Raw genomic sequence first — 15798 nt, forward strand, 5'->3', positions numbered from 1 at the left:
GAAACCTTCTGACATTATCAGGCGAAAGTCCTCATGAAACATTAACGGAGATGGCAAAAAGATATGGTAACGTGATGGCATTGAAACTTGGTGTATTTCCTGTTGTCGTATTGAGTGACTATGAGAGCATCAAGGAGGCTTTTGTGAAATCTGGAGATAAGTTCAGCGACAGACCAAAAATTTTGATTTTTGAAGGTTTCAACAAAGGACGAGGTGAGTCAAATTGACTGTCTTATGTGAATGAGTGATAGTGAAACCTATTTAAGCTACTAAATAATTCTGATTGATTTGGTTTGTGAGTATAAATGTGGTCTTGTTTTCAGGAGAATCAATTAATCTTCCTCCTCACCCACCTACCGTAAAATACATTGTTAAAGTTCAATAATTCATAACTATTTACTGATAATATCATCTAATCTTAGAGCATGTATCGTGGATACTGTTAGTATTAAAGTTATAATCTGTTTAACGCGCTGTTTTTTTTTTATACAATTTATGATAGGTGTTATAGGCGCTTGTCACGAAAATGGACAAAAGGAACAACGGCGGTTTGCAATGTCAGTGCTTCGTGGTTTTGGTATGGGCAAAACAAGTTTCGAGGAAAAAATTAACAAAGAAATTGATATTTACATGGACCACATTAAGAAAACATACCGAAATAATGCCTTTGATCCAGCACACATTACCAATACTTCTGTTTCAAATGTGTTGACTTCAGTCCTCTATGGTCGTAGATTTAGTTATGATGACCCGTTACTACAAGAAATGTTGCGTATTGTTAATCGATGCGTAGAACTTGCGACCAATGCCAGTTCAATGAACTTTTTGCCCATTTTAAAATATTTTCCAAACACGACTTTTGCTGAATTCTGGAAGCTACATGTTAACTTAAAAGAAATTCAAGTAAACATTCTCAAAGAACATTTAGAAGATTATGATCCAGACAATCTTCGAGATTTCGTCGATATATATATTAATGAAATTGCAAAGAATAAAGATAAAATGACTTCTTTTGACGAGTATAATCTGACATGTGTGACAACGGATTTATTCATTGCTGGATCTGAAACCACAGCAACAACACTTCTCTGGGCAATTTTGTATATGTCTCTATATCCAGAGGTTCAACAGAAGGTTCAGAATGAACTTGATAAGGTGGTAGGAGCAGGCAATCATCCGACAAAAGCTCATATTCCACAGCTTCCTTACACTGATGCTGTGCTCTTGGAGATTCAGAGAATGGGAGCAATTACCCCTCTAGGTGTACCACATGCAGCTACAATCGACACCACCTTCCGAGGTTATGACATTAAGAAAGGAACAATCTTTATCCCCAATATGTTTGCAGTTCTGCGAGATCCCAAAGTTTGGAAAAATCCAGATGTGTTCTGTCCAGAAAGATTCCTTGATGCAAATAATCAAGTAACTCGTCCAGAAGAATTCATTCCCTTTTGCATCGGTGAGTAATAAATAGGCCTATACATTTAATTTACTTTCAACAGTGCCTAAGAAACATTTTTACATGTAATTTCAAGGTTAATAAAAACATCTCCAAAACCAAATCTTTTATACCATTTGAATTTTATTAAATAAAAGATATTTATTAAATAAGAGATACAGATTATTTACAAACGTACCATAGTCAATGCCGATTGCTTGGGGTTATTATGTTGAAAGATACGGTAGAAGTTACAGAATAGAAAATAAATAATAACATACTTCAATTTTCCATTCAGGTCGTCGTGAGTGTCTAGGACAGCAATTGGCTAAAATGGAGTTGTATTTATTCTTTACAAATATCATGATGAATTTCAATATTACCAGGCCAGAAAACGCACCGGCTCCTAATTTAGGTGGAAAGTTGGCAGCAACACGAATACCTCACAGCTTTCAGATAATAGCAACACAAAGGTAGCCTATTGGAAAGAAAACGCGAGTAAGCTTCCAAAAGGAATCTCCGCAACATCGAAACAATATAAATTTCTTTTCAAAAGCGAAAAAGAAATTTTGCTTCATATGTTTGAAGACATGTTCTTGAATTAACCAATTAGATTTTGCGATATCAGTTTGCAAAATTTTACAACTTCCATTATTTATTTTTTTTTTTGCAAAATACAAAAAAAGGTTACAGCATAACGAATCTTCCATTATTATTGGAAAGAATGTTAATTTGATCTGAAGGTGGTTGTGGTGGGATGTCGCGCTTTTTTCTTTTTGTGTTGGCAGGTGTATTGTTTCAAGCTTTTTTTCCCTTCTGTCTTGTTGTATTTTGTATATGAAATATGAAAGTGGAAAAAACAAAGCCATATACATGGCTGCAGTCGCGTGCTCAAATTTAAGTTGGTGTTTATCGACCGACCAACGGGAAGGTGGAGGAGTTGCTGTGTACTTAAACAACGAGATGACTACTAATAAGTTGAGACCAGATCTTAAGAATGAAAATTTGGAAATGTCTATTATTGAAATTAAACAACTAAATTCAAAACTATTCCTCCTTTTATCATGGTATAAACCCCCAAATTCTGATATGCAGATCTTTGATAAAATAGAAGAGGTACTAGAGAATGTTGAAAGTACAAATTTAGAATATATCATAATGGGGATGTAAATTGTCACCCTCATTCTAAAAACCTATCTTGTTATACTAAAAAAATTAATTGATATTGCTAAAAATGTTCATATTTACACAACAGTTCTTAATAGGATCTCCAAATCAGGTGTATTACATACAGGTATTAGTGACCATTCTGCTATCTATGTAATTGTTAGTAAACAAGAAAAGTGTAAAGCTCATAATCATAAATACAAAACAGGTAGAAACTACAAACATTTTAATGAAAATTAATTTAAAAAGGATACTGAAAAAATAAACTGGCAAAAAATTTATAATGATATTGATGACGCTATATATTTTTTTGAAACTAACTTTCTTTAAATTGCTAATGATTATGCCCCGCTAAAAAAGAAGGTGCGAAACAAAACTATTCCTTGTCTAACAGATGATCTAGTTAGGTCAGTGCGTAAGCGTGACGTACTAAGAAAGAAAGCATTTAAAACTAACACACCTGAACTGTGGGCTCAATAAAAACAAGGTAAAATTAAGGTAAATGTAAAAAGAATGTAAAACAGAATATTTTTCTAAACAATTAGATACAAAGGATTCAAAGAAAATATGGGAAACTTTAAGATATATTGTTCCAACAAAGAGTATAAATACAGAAATATCCAACATAAAAAACAAGTGATAATAAATTAACAGCAGATTCTTCTAAAATAGCCAACAATTTAAACAAATATTTTTTTAAAATAGGACCTGACCTGTATTCCGCCAGAAATTCCTAGATTACTTATTGAAGATAATACTAATCAAAGCAGGGATCCACTTAAATTTAGTTTTGTAAACCAATAATACATTTATGAACAATTAAACGCACTCTCTGTAAGTGAAGCAACAGGCTTCCAGCTAAAATGCTCAAGTTGGTAATTGATCAAATCGTTGGACCTCTCACTTATTTGGTAAATCTTTTACTCTCAACTAGTACTTTTCCGAAAAGATGGAAAGGTGCCCAATTTTTAAAGAGGGAGAAGGGGACAGAAGCTATAGCAATTATAGACCCATATCAATTTTATTTATTCTTTCTAAAATTATCGAGAGGGTTGTATTTGATCAGGCCTATCAATTTATTAACTAAAAAAATATGATTTATGCTTACCAATCCGGATTTCGTCCTAATTTCTCAACTGTATCTTCATTATTAAATATTACAGAAGAGTGGATAAATGATATTGATTGTGGGAAGTATATATATTGGTTTAGTCATGCTTGATTAAAAAAAATCTTTGGATACGGTAGACCATACCATACTTATAGACAAGCTTAAATCATTTAACTCATGTCTCTATTATGGTTTAAAAACTACCTTTGTGATCAAATAATACACCACGAAAAACACCCAAAATATAATAGTTTGGTATTTTATAGCAGCTGTAGTTGTATTTATATATAATTATTCTAATACTTCACGTCTTACTTCTATTAGTTACCAATTCATATTTTATCATTGAAATGTTTTAAACTGCCGATTGAATGACAGACTTCAACGTGCATGTCCCTCTCATGCACGTTGTCACTTTCTGATGCGCACCGTAGATTAATATTTACACAGCACAAATCCCATATCCAGTCATGCTTCAATTTTTTAGCTTACAGATATTTCAAAGTGAAGAAATACTTATATCAATGGCCAAAAAAATGGCCGAATTTTATTATACTTACTTATCCATGCAAATTAGTATATAACCACATATAAATGCAGAAAAAGACCCATGCGGAGGACGGGTAATAGCTAGTAGTTTTAATGTTTTTTTAAATTTCTGCCAAAAAGGGTAAAGACTGTAGATATTTGTTTATATGCATTATATATATAGGTCTGGTGAAAAAGAATTGTTAGAAATTGTTTTTGTCCCGTTAATATGAGAGTAAACCCGTTCAAAGATGAGGTGTTTGCTAAACAATGCGCTCAAAGTGTCAACATAAATCTCTATTCATAGGTTTGATCTCTAGGTTTAAATTAGTTTACGTCACTAATATAACAGATTATGATTGGTCAGTGGTTTACAATTAAATTATGATTGGTTAGAAATCTCAGTATTGTGGAAAAATTATTGATGACGATGAGAAAACTTCTCGAAAAAGACATACATTTCTTTTCACAATGGCGTTTATTTCGTTACTTGGAATATATTCTGAAGTTACTCAACTGAAAAACTTAAATCAATGGATGCTAGATCTCTAGCTAGAAATTAGTTTACGTCATTAGGTTATGATTGATCAGTGGGTTGCAATATTAAATTGTGATTGGTTAGAAATTTCGTTATTGGTTATATAAACTTGAATAGCGTGGACATAGTTCATTGATGATTATGATTTTATACTATCTCTTTTCACAATGGCGTTTATTTCGTTGCTTGGAATATCTTCTGATATTACTCAACTGGAACTGTTACAACTGCAATTGAAGTCTCTTTTGCTTCCAATAATTATTTGCATATTATTATCAATTAATTATTGGAAACGTAACACATTAAGCGTACCACCTGGTCCGCGAGGATGGCCGTATATTGGAAACCTTCTGACATTATCAGGCGAAAGTCCTCATGAAACATTAATGGAGATGGCAAAAAGATATGGAAGCGTGATGGCATTGAAACTTGGTGTATTTCCAGTTTTCGTATTGAGTGACTATGAGAGCATCAGAGAAGCTTTTGTAAAATCAGGAGATACGTTCAGTGACAGACCAAAGATTGCGGTTTTTGAAGGTTTCAACAAAGGACGAGGTGAGTAAAATTTTTCAGTCTCAGGTGAATGAGTGATGGTGAAACCTATTTACGCTACTAAATAATTCCGATTGATTTGGTTTGCGAGGATAAATGTGGTATTCCGGTTATTATGGGAATCAATTATTTATCCTTATCCACCTTCATTACCGTACATCATTCAATAAATTCACCATTCACTGATAATACAATATCGTCTAATCTAAGAGCAAATATTGTGATTAACCTGGTCAACTTTAGTTGATTAATTTTAACGAGCTGATTTTTTTAAAACTTATGATAAGGTGTTCTTGGCGCTTTTCACAAAAATGGACAAAAGGAACAACGGCGGTTTGCAATGGCTGTCCTTCGTGGTTTTGGTATGGGCAAAACAAGTTTCGAGGGGAAAATTAACGAAGAAATTTATATGTACATTGACCATATCAAGAAAACATATCGAAATAATGCCTTTGATCCAGCACATATTACCAATACTTCTGTTTCAAATGTGTTGACTTCAGTCCTCTATGGTCGTAGATTTAGTTATGATGACCCGTTACTACAAGAAATGTTGCGTATTACAAATCGATGCGTAGAACTAGCAACCAATGCAAGTTCAATGAACTTTTTGCCCATTCTAAAATATTTTCCAAATACAAGTTTTGCTGAATTCTGGAAGTTACATGTAAATTTAAAAGAAATTCAAGTAAACATTCTCAAAGAACATTTAGAGGATTATGATCCAGACAATCTCCGTGACTTCATCGACATATATATAAATGAAATTGAAAAGAATAAGGATAAAAGGACATCTTTTGACGAGGGTAATCTGACATGTGTGGCAACGGATTTATTCGTTGCTGGATCTGAAACAACAGCAACAACACTCCTCTGGGCGATGCTGTACATGTCTCTATATCCAGAGATTCAGCAGAAGGTTCACGATGAACTTGATCAGGTGGTAGGAGCAGGCAACCATCCAACAAAAGCTCATATTCCACAGCTTCCTTACACCGATGCTGTTCTCTTGGAGATTCAGAGAATGGGAGCAATTACCCCTCTAGGTATACCACATGCAGCTACAACCGACACCACCTTTCGAGGTTATGACATTAAGAAAGGAACAATCTTTATCTCCAATATATTTGCAGTTCTGCGAGATCCCAAAGTTTGGAAAAATCCAGATGTTTTCTGTCCAGAAAGATTCCTTGATGAAAATAACCAAGTAACTCGTCGAGAAGAATTCATTCCATTTTGCATCGGTGAGTAAAACATAAATGTTATTTAATTAATGCTTTCAAAGTGCTTAAGAAAATGTTTTACAGATAATTTAAAGGTTAATACAAAACATCTTCAAGATCAAGTCTTAACTGTTATTAAAAAAAAGATGTTTATTAAAATAATAAGAGAAAATGGATATATTTACAAATTTAAAATGCGTTAAAGCCGATTCCTTAATGTTGGAATGTTGAAAGATAAAAGTTACAGAATAGAAAATAAATAATAACACACTTTATCTCTTTTTCAACAGGTCGTCGCGAGTGTCTCGGGCAGCAATTGGCTAAAATGGAGCTGTATTTATTCTTTACAAATATCATGATGAATTTCAATATTACCAGGCCAGAAAACGCTCCAACTCCTAATTTACGTGGAAAAATAGCAGCAACACGAGTGCCTCACAGCTTTCAGATAATAGCAACACCAAGGTACACGCATGGTTGACTAATGGAAAGGAAACGCGAGTAAGCTTCCACAAGGAATCTGTTGATATTAGTAAAATAGAAAGAATAAAAACATTTAATTAATGAGATGCATGGTGAAAGCAAAACACGTTTTAAAAACATGCTATCTTTTTACTAATATATACAAGTAACTTATATCATGAACAAAACCATTATTATTACTAAGGTACATAACCATTCCTGTTACTAACGATTACCTTTACACATTCAGTGTTTTTAGTTGCGTGGACGCGACTCTATAGTTCACTATGTCGGTCGGTCGGTCTGTCTGTCGGTCCGGTATCACTATGCGTTTTAGCACGCGACTTATGGCTGTTGGCCTTGTTTTTAATGAAGTAAATGGTTGGACATAGGCACTTCTAATTTTCCACACGCCTCGTTACTCCATTTTTCAATTTCAATATTTACATAAAATTACTTTTACAAATTATATATTACATTATATCCGATTTAATGTTCTCTTTGCAAAAACGAAAAAGAAACTTTGCCTCATGTTACATTGCAATTGTGCTTGAAGTAACATGAATAATGTTATTAAATTAACCAACACATTTAGCTTTAGCTTTTTGTCAAATGTCATAAATTCCATTATTTTGTAATGTAGGAGCTTGTAAATTTAAATGTTTAGATTAGTTTAAGTTGTATAAAAGAATTTGTTCGGATGATAATAAAAAATAGATACATTATCTAGAATTGGCCAATAAATGGTAAGGCTTATTAAAAATATATATTATTTAATACTGACCTTAACTGCTTATACTGTAGAATCCAATATATGTATTCAAACTTTGAAAAGGAGTGGTAAGGTAGACTTAACTATAATAATAACGCTATAAAATCGCGTTAAATTTATTCTTTGTACATAGACATTTGATAGAATTTAAATGATAATGGGTGTTGTGGCGCAAGTCTGGCTCTTGTTATCTTAAAAACGTGGGCCTCATCGGGAGGCGCGACAGGGGTGGAGGTTGGAATAGAATGACAAACTATGGTAGTATAAATTATCATTGCTATTTTAAAATTGTACTTTGTTTTGTTTTAAAATTAAAATTACACATACTCTAACAATCTAAACATCTGAGGAGTGAAGTATAGTCCCTAATACTGTATTAGGCCTATATACTTTGCTACACCATGAACAGCCTATAACAAAATCATTATACTGTACTACTGTACATCACAGTTACACTAACTTATTATTATTATTATTATTATTATTATTACTTGTATAGCGCACATTTATACAACATTTAATTATAATCAGCGGCGCTTCACATTAATTAGTATCGTAACATTGTTTGAAATATAGTGCTTTTAAATGTTTTTTAAACTTATGACCACAAACAATTAAAAAAGAGCAAAACTTACCTTAAATGCCATCTATACTGGCCCTTGACTTCTTTGATTTAAGTTTTTTTCTATCACAAATATTAAGCCTAACGTACCGTGCATCAATCTTAGTACCCCAGCTACTCTACGGGTGAAATACGACCAAGAGGTATGACACGTTCACATATCTCGATACACCTGACATAGTATGCAAATTAGGGTTATGCAATCCGTGTCATTCATTTATTTTTTAGAAGTTAGACTAAACTTAATGGGTCGTTTACACTAAGACGATAAAAATAAACAATAATATATAGATTTTGTCCTCAGAAAACAAAAAAGAAATTAGAAAGGTTTTCATCCTTGAAATATAAAATAAATACAGTCTTTAATGAAAATATATATTTTTTAAATTGACGTCATGATGAATAAGATTGTAATTGTTTGTAACTACTGTGACGTGGAATAGCTTTGCTACGTCAGGGTGTTGAGTAATTGCTCAAAATTATTATTGATGTACAAATTACGTCGGAGTAGGGCAAAACATCTGACCAATGATGAATTAGAAATTGATAAAATGGTACGATTTCAATCTGATCGGAGTTGTCAATATGGAATGTCCATCGAAGTTAATAATATATGAATAGTTACTCTAGTTCAAGGATGACAAATTTTCTATCTTTTGTTTTTAGCAGCGAACAATAAAATCGTAACGATACAACGATTTTATTGTTCCTATTGTATCATTTGATCGTACTTAAATATTTTCATCAAAGACTGTTTCTGCTGCATAAAAAAATAACCGGTTAAAATCGGTGTGAATAAAATAACTTAATTTTCTTGGGAGCAGAAACAGGACAAATTTGTTGTAACAGGTTAAAAGGCAGCGCAAAATAACCGGTTAAAAACACCCAGTGTGTTAGAACGTCATTTAACCGGTTATCACTGGGCAATTTTTTGCTGCAACACGAAATAACGGTTATTTTATTGACAGCTGCTGACCCCGAGTCAACTACACGGCCGGCAATAACGTTTGAATTAACCGCCAGTACCAATTGCATTCTGGGTAATTCTAACGATTTTTGTCAACGACCACCCATTGATTTAACCTGTTATTTTGGAGCAGAAACGCGGTCTTGTTATTTTAATCCATTTTAAAATAAACGGTTAATTTGCGTTATGCAGCAGAAACAGAAGTGTTACTCTCCAGTTCAAGGATGACAACTTTTCTGATATCTTTTGTTTTCAACAGGAAAAATGTTCATTTATCTATTTATCGTTTTTGTGTATTATGCGTAGTAAAAACGAAGGATTTCTATATTAAGTTCATTAAACTATACTACAGCGCCATCAATTTTTTTTATTGGTTGACAATTTAAAAAAACAAGAATACATACTAATGTAATTTTGTATAACGTTATTTACTTTCACTAAATGGGAGGCCTTTTTAATTATACAAGCCGTTAATATTTTTATTCTATCTATTTCTATTTTGGACCAACAAATAATAGTGTAACACAATAAAAAGTATTATATCAAATGTTGTTATATTAAATAGGCCTAATGTAAAGTTTTGTTTTTGCTTCCTTTTTCCTTTTCCTTTACTGGGGCCTCAGACAGACATCATATTCTACTGATGGCGCTGTATTAGTATTACTTCAAAATTGTCCGGAATTCTTGTTGCTCCAATTTTACTGCGTTTGTCAGGCCCTGGTTGAGTATCTGACCAGTTGATCTTGAAATTCATCATTATATTGGTGAAAAATAACAATAGCTCTGTGTTAGCTAGCTGTTCACCTATGCAAGAACGACGACCTGTAAACAAGTACGTTATACTGTAATTATTATACATGATTTCAAAATATAAATGGAAATTTGTATCAGCATTTTGCTTCCTTAATGATGTATTGTCCTCCTGGAAAAACAATTTTATTTAATCTACAGTTTTTCTGAGACAATAGATCTTAAATTATTTTTTTTATAAAAGATAATTGTACATTGATATCTGTATCTCTACTTGTTATTTATGAAATATATCAAATTGTAACCCAATTTCCATTAAGTAATAAAATGAACATTGCTCTCTTACCAATACCAAACGGGATCAATTCTTCTCGTCGAATTACTTGATTGTTGTCGTCCAAGAAGCGTTCTGGATAAAATGTGTAAGGTTCTTTCCAAACATTGGCATCACGTAGTACAGCGAATAGATTCGGCATGATAATCGTTCCTTTCTTGATATCATAACCTCTGAAAGTTGTGTCGGCCGTAGCGGCATGTGGTACTGCCATAGGACCAATCGCTCCCATTCTTTGGATCTCCATAAGAACAGCATCGGTGTAAGGAAGCTGTGGAACATGAGCTTTTGTTGGATGGTTTCCTGCTCCTACCACCTGATCAAGTTCATCCTGAACCTTCTGTTGAACCTCTGGATGCTTAGACATGTACATCATTGCCCAGAGGAGTGTGGTTGATGTGGTTTCAGATCCAGCCAAGAATAAATCTCCAATAACGTGAGTCATGTTATCTTCATCGAAACAAAATCGTCCTTTCGATCTCTCGATTTCAGCTCTGTAAACATCTATGAAGTCACGAGGATTGTCTGGGTCGTAATCTTTCCAATGGTCTTCGAAGATTTCTCTCGTGAACTCGTTAAAATTTGTTGTACAACTTACAACATCATCGAATTCTTTATGTGGAAAGTACTGCAGAAAAGGAACAAAATTCAAAGGTGTAACAGCGGTAGCAATTTGTATACGTTTTTCAATGAAGTGGAGCATTCTCAAAAACTTTTCATCGTTGTAGTTATATCGACGACCGAATACGATTGAGCATGTGATATTTGAGACAGCTACACCGAGAATATTTGCCGGATTCAATGAGACATTGGATAGCTCTTTCTTGATGTGATCAACGAATATATCAATTTCATCGTTAATCTTTTCTTCGAAACTTGTTTTGCCCATACCAAAACCACGAAGCACAGACATTGCAAACCGCCGTTGTTCCTTTTGTGCATTTTCGTGATAAGCGCCAATCAAACCTTTTGAAACAAAAGTGAATTTATTAGAAACTGGTGTTTAATTCTGTTCATTAGCTGACTTCTCCAAATTATTAGCCATGGACAATCAAGATAATAATGATGGCTAACTTAAAGAGGACGACTTGCTGTTTCGCTGATATACTGGGTTACTATTGTTATAGCTTTCATGGTGAGAGACTATCTAACAATAAATATTTGCTATTAAACGACAGTCGATTTCTTTTGCTGTTACTGTATCTTTAAGTAAATAGAATTACGTGGTGTCACTTAAAGTACGGTATACTTAGGACTACACTCATTATCACTAGAATACATTTAAAAAGAATAAAACGATCACATACCTCGTCCATGATTTAAATAATCAAGGATAACCATTCTTGGTCTGTCGCTGAACTTGTCTCCAGATTTGACTAAAGCTTCTCTGATACTCTCGTAGTCACTCAATACGACGACTGGAAATACACCAAGTTGTAGTCCCATTACATTGCCATATTTTCTTGCCAGTTTTGTTATTGTTTCGTGTGGAGGATAACTTCCTAAAGACAGCAGATGGCCTACTAATGGCCATCCTGGTGGCCCTGGCGGAAAATTGGATCGTACGCGTCTACGATACAAAATTGACACAAAAAAGAACACTATTATTCCAAGCAAGGCTGATTTCAAGTCAAAGTAGGAGAACAACATGTCAGTACGTTTGTAATAACTTCACATTCACAAGAAAATAAGAGAGCGACAGTCAACATCGGAAGGAAATAAGCATAATTGCTTCATAGTGAAGTAACCTTTGTTCTTTTATTATCAACATTATAATAAAGGTAAATAGAACTACAGGCTAGTGCTGCTATCAAGTATGTCATTACATGTAACCTCGGAAACCTCAAGATATTCTCAACCCTATTTTCTTTTGGGAAGCACGTGACATGGTGTAAACGTAACTTTACTAGTGTCTATTCACCATGCAAACCTTAAAACAAATGTTATTTTATTTTTGCAGTACAGTAATGCAGCACTTCATTTTTACAATTAGTCCAGTTCCGTATGTCAAAAAAGTGCATTCAAGTGCAAATCAAGGGGAAAGTGTAAACATTGTGTTTTATATATTTGAAGCATGCTGATTATAAAAATCCATGTTGCCAAATTTCTAAAATTCATCTTCGACTCCTGACCTTAATTTGAAAATGTTGACCCATTGCAAAGAAAATGGTAATATATTCGTAACGCTTTATAAGGCATATATTATACAAGCCATTAATATATTTATTTTGTATAGTCTTATTTTTGACCAACAATAATGTAACACAATAAAAAGAGAGTAATATATTAAATGTTGCTATATAAAATTATGTAAAGTTATGTTTTTGCTTCCTTTCTTCTTATCCTTTGCTGGGGTATCATAAAAATGAAGGCTTACACAGACATTATAATATTCTACTGATGGCGCTGTTTTAGTATTACTTCAAAATTGTCCGGAATTCTTGTTGCTCCAATTTTACTGCGTTTGTCAGGCCCTGGTTGAGTATCTGACCAGTTGATCTTGAAATTCATCATTATATTGGTGAAAAATAACAATAGCTCTGTGTTAGCTAGCTGTTCACCTATGCAAGAACGACGACCTGTAAACAAGTACGTGATACTGTAATTATTATACATGATTTCAAAATACAAATGGAAATTTATATCAATATTTTAGTTTAAAAACAAGATAATTGTACATTGATTTCTGTATCTCTATCTGCTATTATGAAATATATCAAGCTGTAAACTAATTTCCATTACGTAATAAAGTACATTGCTCTCTTACCAATACCAAACGGGATCAATTCTTCCCGTCGAATAACTTGATTGTTGTCATCCAAGAACCGTTCTGGATAAAATGTGTAAGGTTCTTTCCAAACATTGGCATCACGTAGTACAGCGAATAGATTCGGCATGATAATCGTTCCTTTCTTGATATCATAACCTCTGAAAGTTGTGTCGGCCGTAGCGGCATGTGGCACTGCCATAGGACCGATCGCTCCCATTCTTTGGATCTCCATTAGAACAGCATCGGTGTAAGGAAGCTGTCGAACATGAGCTTTTGTTGGGTGGTTCCCTGCTCCTACCACTTGATCAAGTTCATCCTGAACCTTCTGCTGAACCTCTGGATGCTTAGACATGTACATCATTGCCCAGAGGAGTGCCGTTGATGTGGTTTCAGATCCAGCCAAGAATAAATCTCCAATAACACGAGTCATGTTATCTTCATCGAAACAAAATTGTCCTTTCGATCTCTCGATTTCTGCTCTGTAAACATCTATGAAGTCACGAGGATTGTCTGGGTCGTAATCTTTCCAATGGTCTTCGAAGATTTCTCTCGTGAACTCGTTAAAATCCGTTGTACAACTTACAGCATCATCGAATTCTTTATGTGGAAAGTACTGCAGAAAAGGAACAAAATTTAAAGGTGTAACAGCGGTAGCAATTTGTATACGTTTTTCAATAAAGTGGAGCATTCTCAAAAACCTTTCGTCGTTGTAGTTATATCGACGACCGAATACGATTGAGCATGTGATATTCGAGACAGCTACACCGAGAATATTTGCCGGATTCAATGAGACATTGGATAGCTCTTTCTTGATGTGATCAACGAATACATCAATTTCTTCGTTAATCTTTTGCTCGAAACTTGTTTTGCCCATACCAAAACCACGAAGCACAGACATTGCAAACCGCCGTTGTTCCTTTTGTGCATTTTCGTGATAAGCTCCAACCAAACCTTTTGAAACAAAAATTAGTCATTAGAACCGGTGTTTTTTCTGCTTATTAGCCGACTTCTCCAAATTTGCCTTGGACGATCATCAGAAGTAACAAGTTATTAGATCTTAAGATGATATGATGGCTAAAGAGGAGGAAGACTTGATAAAATTCACTCGGTGCTTTATATACTGTACTTTTGAGTTACTATTGTTATGTTTTCATGGTGAGAGACTATCTAAAAATAAATGTTTGCTACTCAGAAAACGAGTCAATTTCATTTCATGTTATCTTAAAATAAATACAAGAGTTACGTGGTGTTACTTAAAGGTGTATTGTCCCCCAAAAACATGACAAATGAAGATTAATAACATCATACTTTGAAGAGGTTATTTTGTAGTTTTAATCAAGTTAATCACTTTCGTAGAAAAAAAAAACTTAATAAATGACAAATAAATGTAACCAAAACTCACTGGCTGGCAGCCAAGTTGACTATTTTTTGCTTTAAATTACAGCTTTTCGGGTAAATTGTTCTTCGATCCAATTTTTTATTTTTTCCCCTATTATATGACATAAAGTGACATATTAAACAAAAAATATTTCTTCTTTAAAGATGTATTGTCCCTTTGACTAATTTCAAAAAAATACAAATTCGAAAAAAGGTGGGTCATTTTGAAGTATCATAATAGTTATTAACTTTCACCAAAAATTAGTCGAAAAAAAATCATTTAACAGACTGACGTTTTTTTGTTCAAAAAATAACTTTGACTTCCAGTCAAAGTTTTCGATCAAAATCAAACTTGTAGTTTTTGGCTCGAATTTTCGACTTAAAGTGAATAACTTTAATATTACTTTGATATGGTTAATTTAAATTTAGAATATTTTGACCTTCATTTTTGTTTTTGTTTCAAGGGACAGTACATCTTTATAGGTTTACTTATAGGATTAGACTACATTATCACTAGAATAGCCTACATTAAAAATAATCACCTCGTCCATGATATAAATAATGAAGGATAACCATTCCTGGTCTGTCGCTGAACTTGTCTCCAGATTTGACTAAAGCTTCTCTGATACTCTCGTAGTCACTCAATACGACGACTGGAAATACACCAAGTTGTAGTCCCATTACATTGTCATATTTTCTTGCCAGTTTTGTTATTGTTTCGTGTGGAGGATCACTTCCTAAAGACAGCAGATGGCCTACGAATGGCCATCCTGGTGGCCCTGGTGGAAAATTGGATCGTACACGTCTACGATACAAAATTGACACCAAAAAGAACACTATTATTCCAAGCAAGGCTGATTGCCAGTCAAAGTAGGAGAACAACATGTCAGTATATGTTTGTAATAACTTCACATTCACAAGAAAATAAGAGAGCGACAGTCAACATCGGAAGGAAATAAGCATAATTGCTTCATAGTGAAGTTATGAACTTTGTTCTTTTATTTATCAACATTATAATAAAAGTAAATAGAACTACAGGATAGTGCTATGTATGTCATTACATGTAACCTCGAAAACGACATTCTCAACCATATTTCCTTTGGAAAGCATGTGACATGGTGTAAACCTAATTTTAATAGTTTTTATTCACCATGCAAACATTTAAACAATGTTATTTATCTTTACTG

At 33.6% G+C, this 15798-nt stretch overlaps 4 protein-coding genes across 4 annotated transcripts; 2 read left to right on the forward strand and 2 right to left on the reverse strand.

The window, feature by feature from the left end:
* The first annotated feature begins 50 nt into the window (after positions 1 to 50).
* On the forward strand, positions 51 to 1915 carry LOC140062049 (cytochrome P450 2U1-like). Its single transcript, XM_072108092.1, has 3 exons — positions 51 to 213; positions 503 to 1459; positions 1737 to 1915. Exons 1-3 carry the CDS (start codon positions 51 to 53, stop codon positions 1913 to 1915), a joined length of 1299 nt encoding a protein of 432 aa, XP_071964193.1.
* A 3034-nt stretch (positions 1916 to 4949) lies between these two features.
* LOC140062050 (cytochrome P450 2J4-like) lies at positions 4950 to 7038 on the forward strand. The gene is made up of 3 exons (XM_072108093.1): positions 4950 to 5337; positions 5622 to 6578; positions 6848 to 7038. Exons 1-3 carry the CDS (start codon positions 4950 to 4952, stop codon positions 7036 to 7038), a joined length of 1536 nt encoding a protein of 511 aa, XP_071964194.1.
* A 2710-nt stretch (positions 7039 to 9748) lies between these two features.
* On the reverse strand, positions 9749 to 12138 carry LOC140062641 (cytochrome P450 2U1-like). The gene is made up of 3 exons (XM_072108944.1): positions 11772 to 12138; positions 10477 to 11430; positions 9749 to 10202 (listed from the first exon to the last, which is right to left on the reverse strand). Exons 1-3 carry the CDS (start codon positions 12112 to 12114, stop codon positions 10018 to 10020), a joined length of 1482 nt encoding a protein of 493 aa, XP_071965045.1. The 5' UTR covers positions 12115 to 12138; the 3' UTR covers positions 9749 to 10017.
* A 136-nt stretch (positions 12139 to 12274) lies between these two features.
* Positions 12275 to 15521, reverse strand: LOC140062051 (cytochrome P450 2U1-like). The gene is made up of 3 exons (XM_072108094.1): positions 15154 to 15521; positions 13232 to 14185; positions 12275 to 13043 (listed from the first exon to the last, which is right to left on the reverse strand). The coding sequence occupies exons 1-3, from the start codon at positions 15494 to 15496 to the stop codon at positions 12859 to 12861; spliced, it is 1482 nt and encodes a 493-aa protein (XP_071964195.1). The 5' UTR covers positions 15497 to 15521; the 3' UTR covers positions 12275 to 12858.
* Positions 15522 to 15798: the final 277 nt, after the last annotated feature.

The sequence above is a fragment of the Antedon mediterranea genome, chromosome 11 (genome assembly GCF_964355755.1).
Source record: "Antedon mediterranea chromosome 11, ecAntMedi1.1, whole genome shotgun sequence".
Taxonomy (NCBI): domain Eukaryota; kingdom Metazoa; phylum Echinodermata; class Crinoidea; order Comatulida; family Antedonidae; genus Antedon; species Antedon mediterranea.

Bases quoted from the DNA above. Each gene is read 5' to 3' on its own strand.
- LOC140062051 (XM_072108094.1), bottom strand. From the start codon at position 15,496: ATGTTGTTCTCCTACTTTGACTGGCAATCAGCCTTGCTTGGAATAATA. The intron at 14,186-15,153 runs GTGATTATTTTT...TTGTTTCAAAAG, and splicing joins TTATTTATATCATGGACGAG to GTTTGGTTGGAGCTTATCAC. The intron at 13,044-13,231 runs GTAAGAGAGCAA...ACTTGTTTACAG, and splicing joins ATTGATCCCGTTTGGTATTG to GTCGTCGTTCTTGCATAGGT.
- LOC140062641 (XM_072108944.1), bottom strand. From the start codon at position 12,114: ATGTTGTTCTCCTACTTTGACTTGAAATCAGCCTTGCTTGGAATAATA. The intron at 11,431-11,771 runs GTATGTGATCGT...TTGTTTCAAAAG, and splicing joins TTATTTAAATCATGGACGAG to GTTTGATTGGCGCTTATCAC. The intron at 10,203-10,476 runs GTAAGAGAGCAA...ACTTGTTTACAG, and splicing joins ATTGATCCCGTTTGGTATTG to GTCGTCGTTCTTGCATAGGT.
- LOC140062049 (XM_072108092.1), top strand. From the start codon at position 51: ATGGCAAAAAGATATGGTAACGTGATGGCATTGAAACTTGGTGTATTT. The intron at 214-502 runs GTGAGTCAAATT...AATTTATGATAG, and splicing joins AGGTTTCAACAAAGGACGAG to GTGTTATAGGCGCTTGTCAC. The intron at 1,460-1,736 runs GTGAGTAATAAA...TTTTCCATTCAG, and splicing joins ATTCATTCCCTTTTGCATCG to GTCGTCGTGAGTGTCTAGGA.
- LOC140062050 (XM_072108093.1), top strand. From the start codon at position 4,950: ATGGCGTTTATTTCGTTGCTTGGAATATCTTCTGATATTACTCAACTG. The intron at 5,338-5,621 runs GTGAGTAAAATT...ACTTATGATAAG, and splicing joins AGGTTTCAACAAAGGACGAG to GTGTTCTTGGCGCTTTTCAC. The intron at 6,579-6,847 runs GTGAGTAAAACA...CTTTTTCAACAG, and splicing joins ATTCATTCCATTTTGCATCG to GTCGTCGCGAGTGTCTCGGG.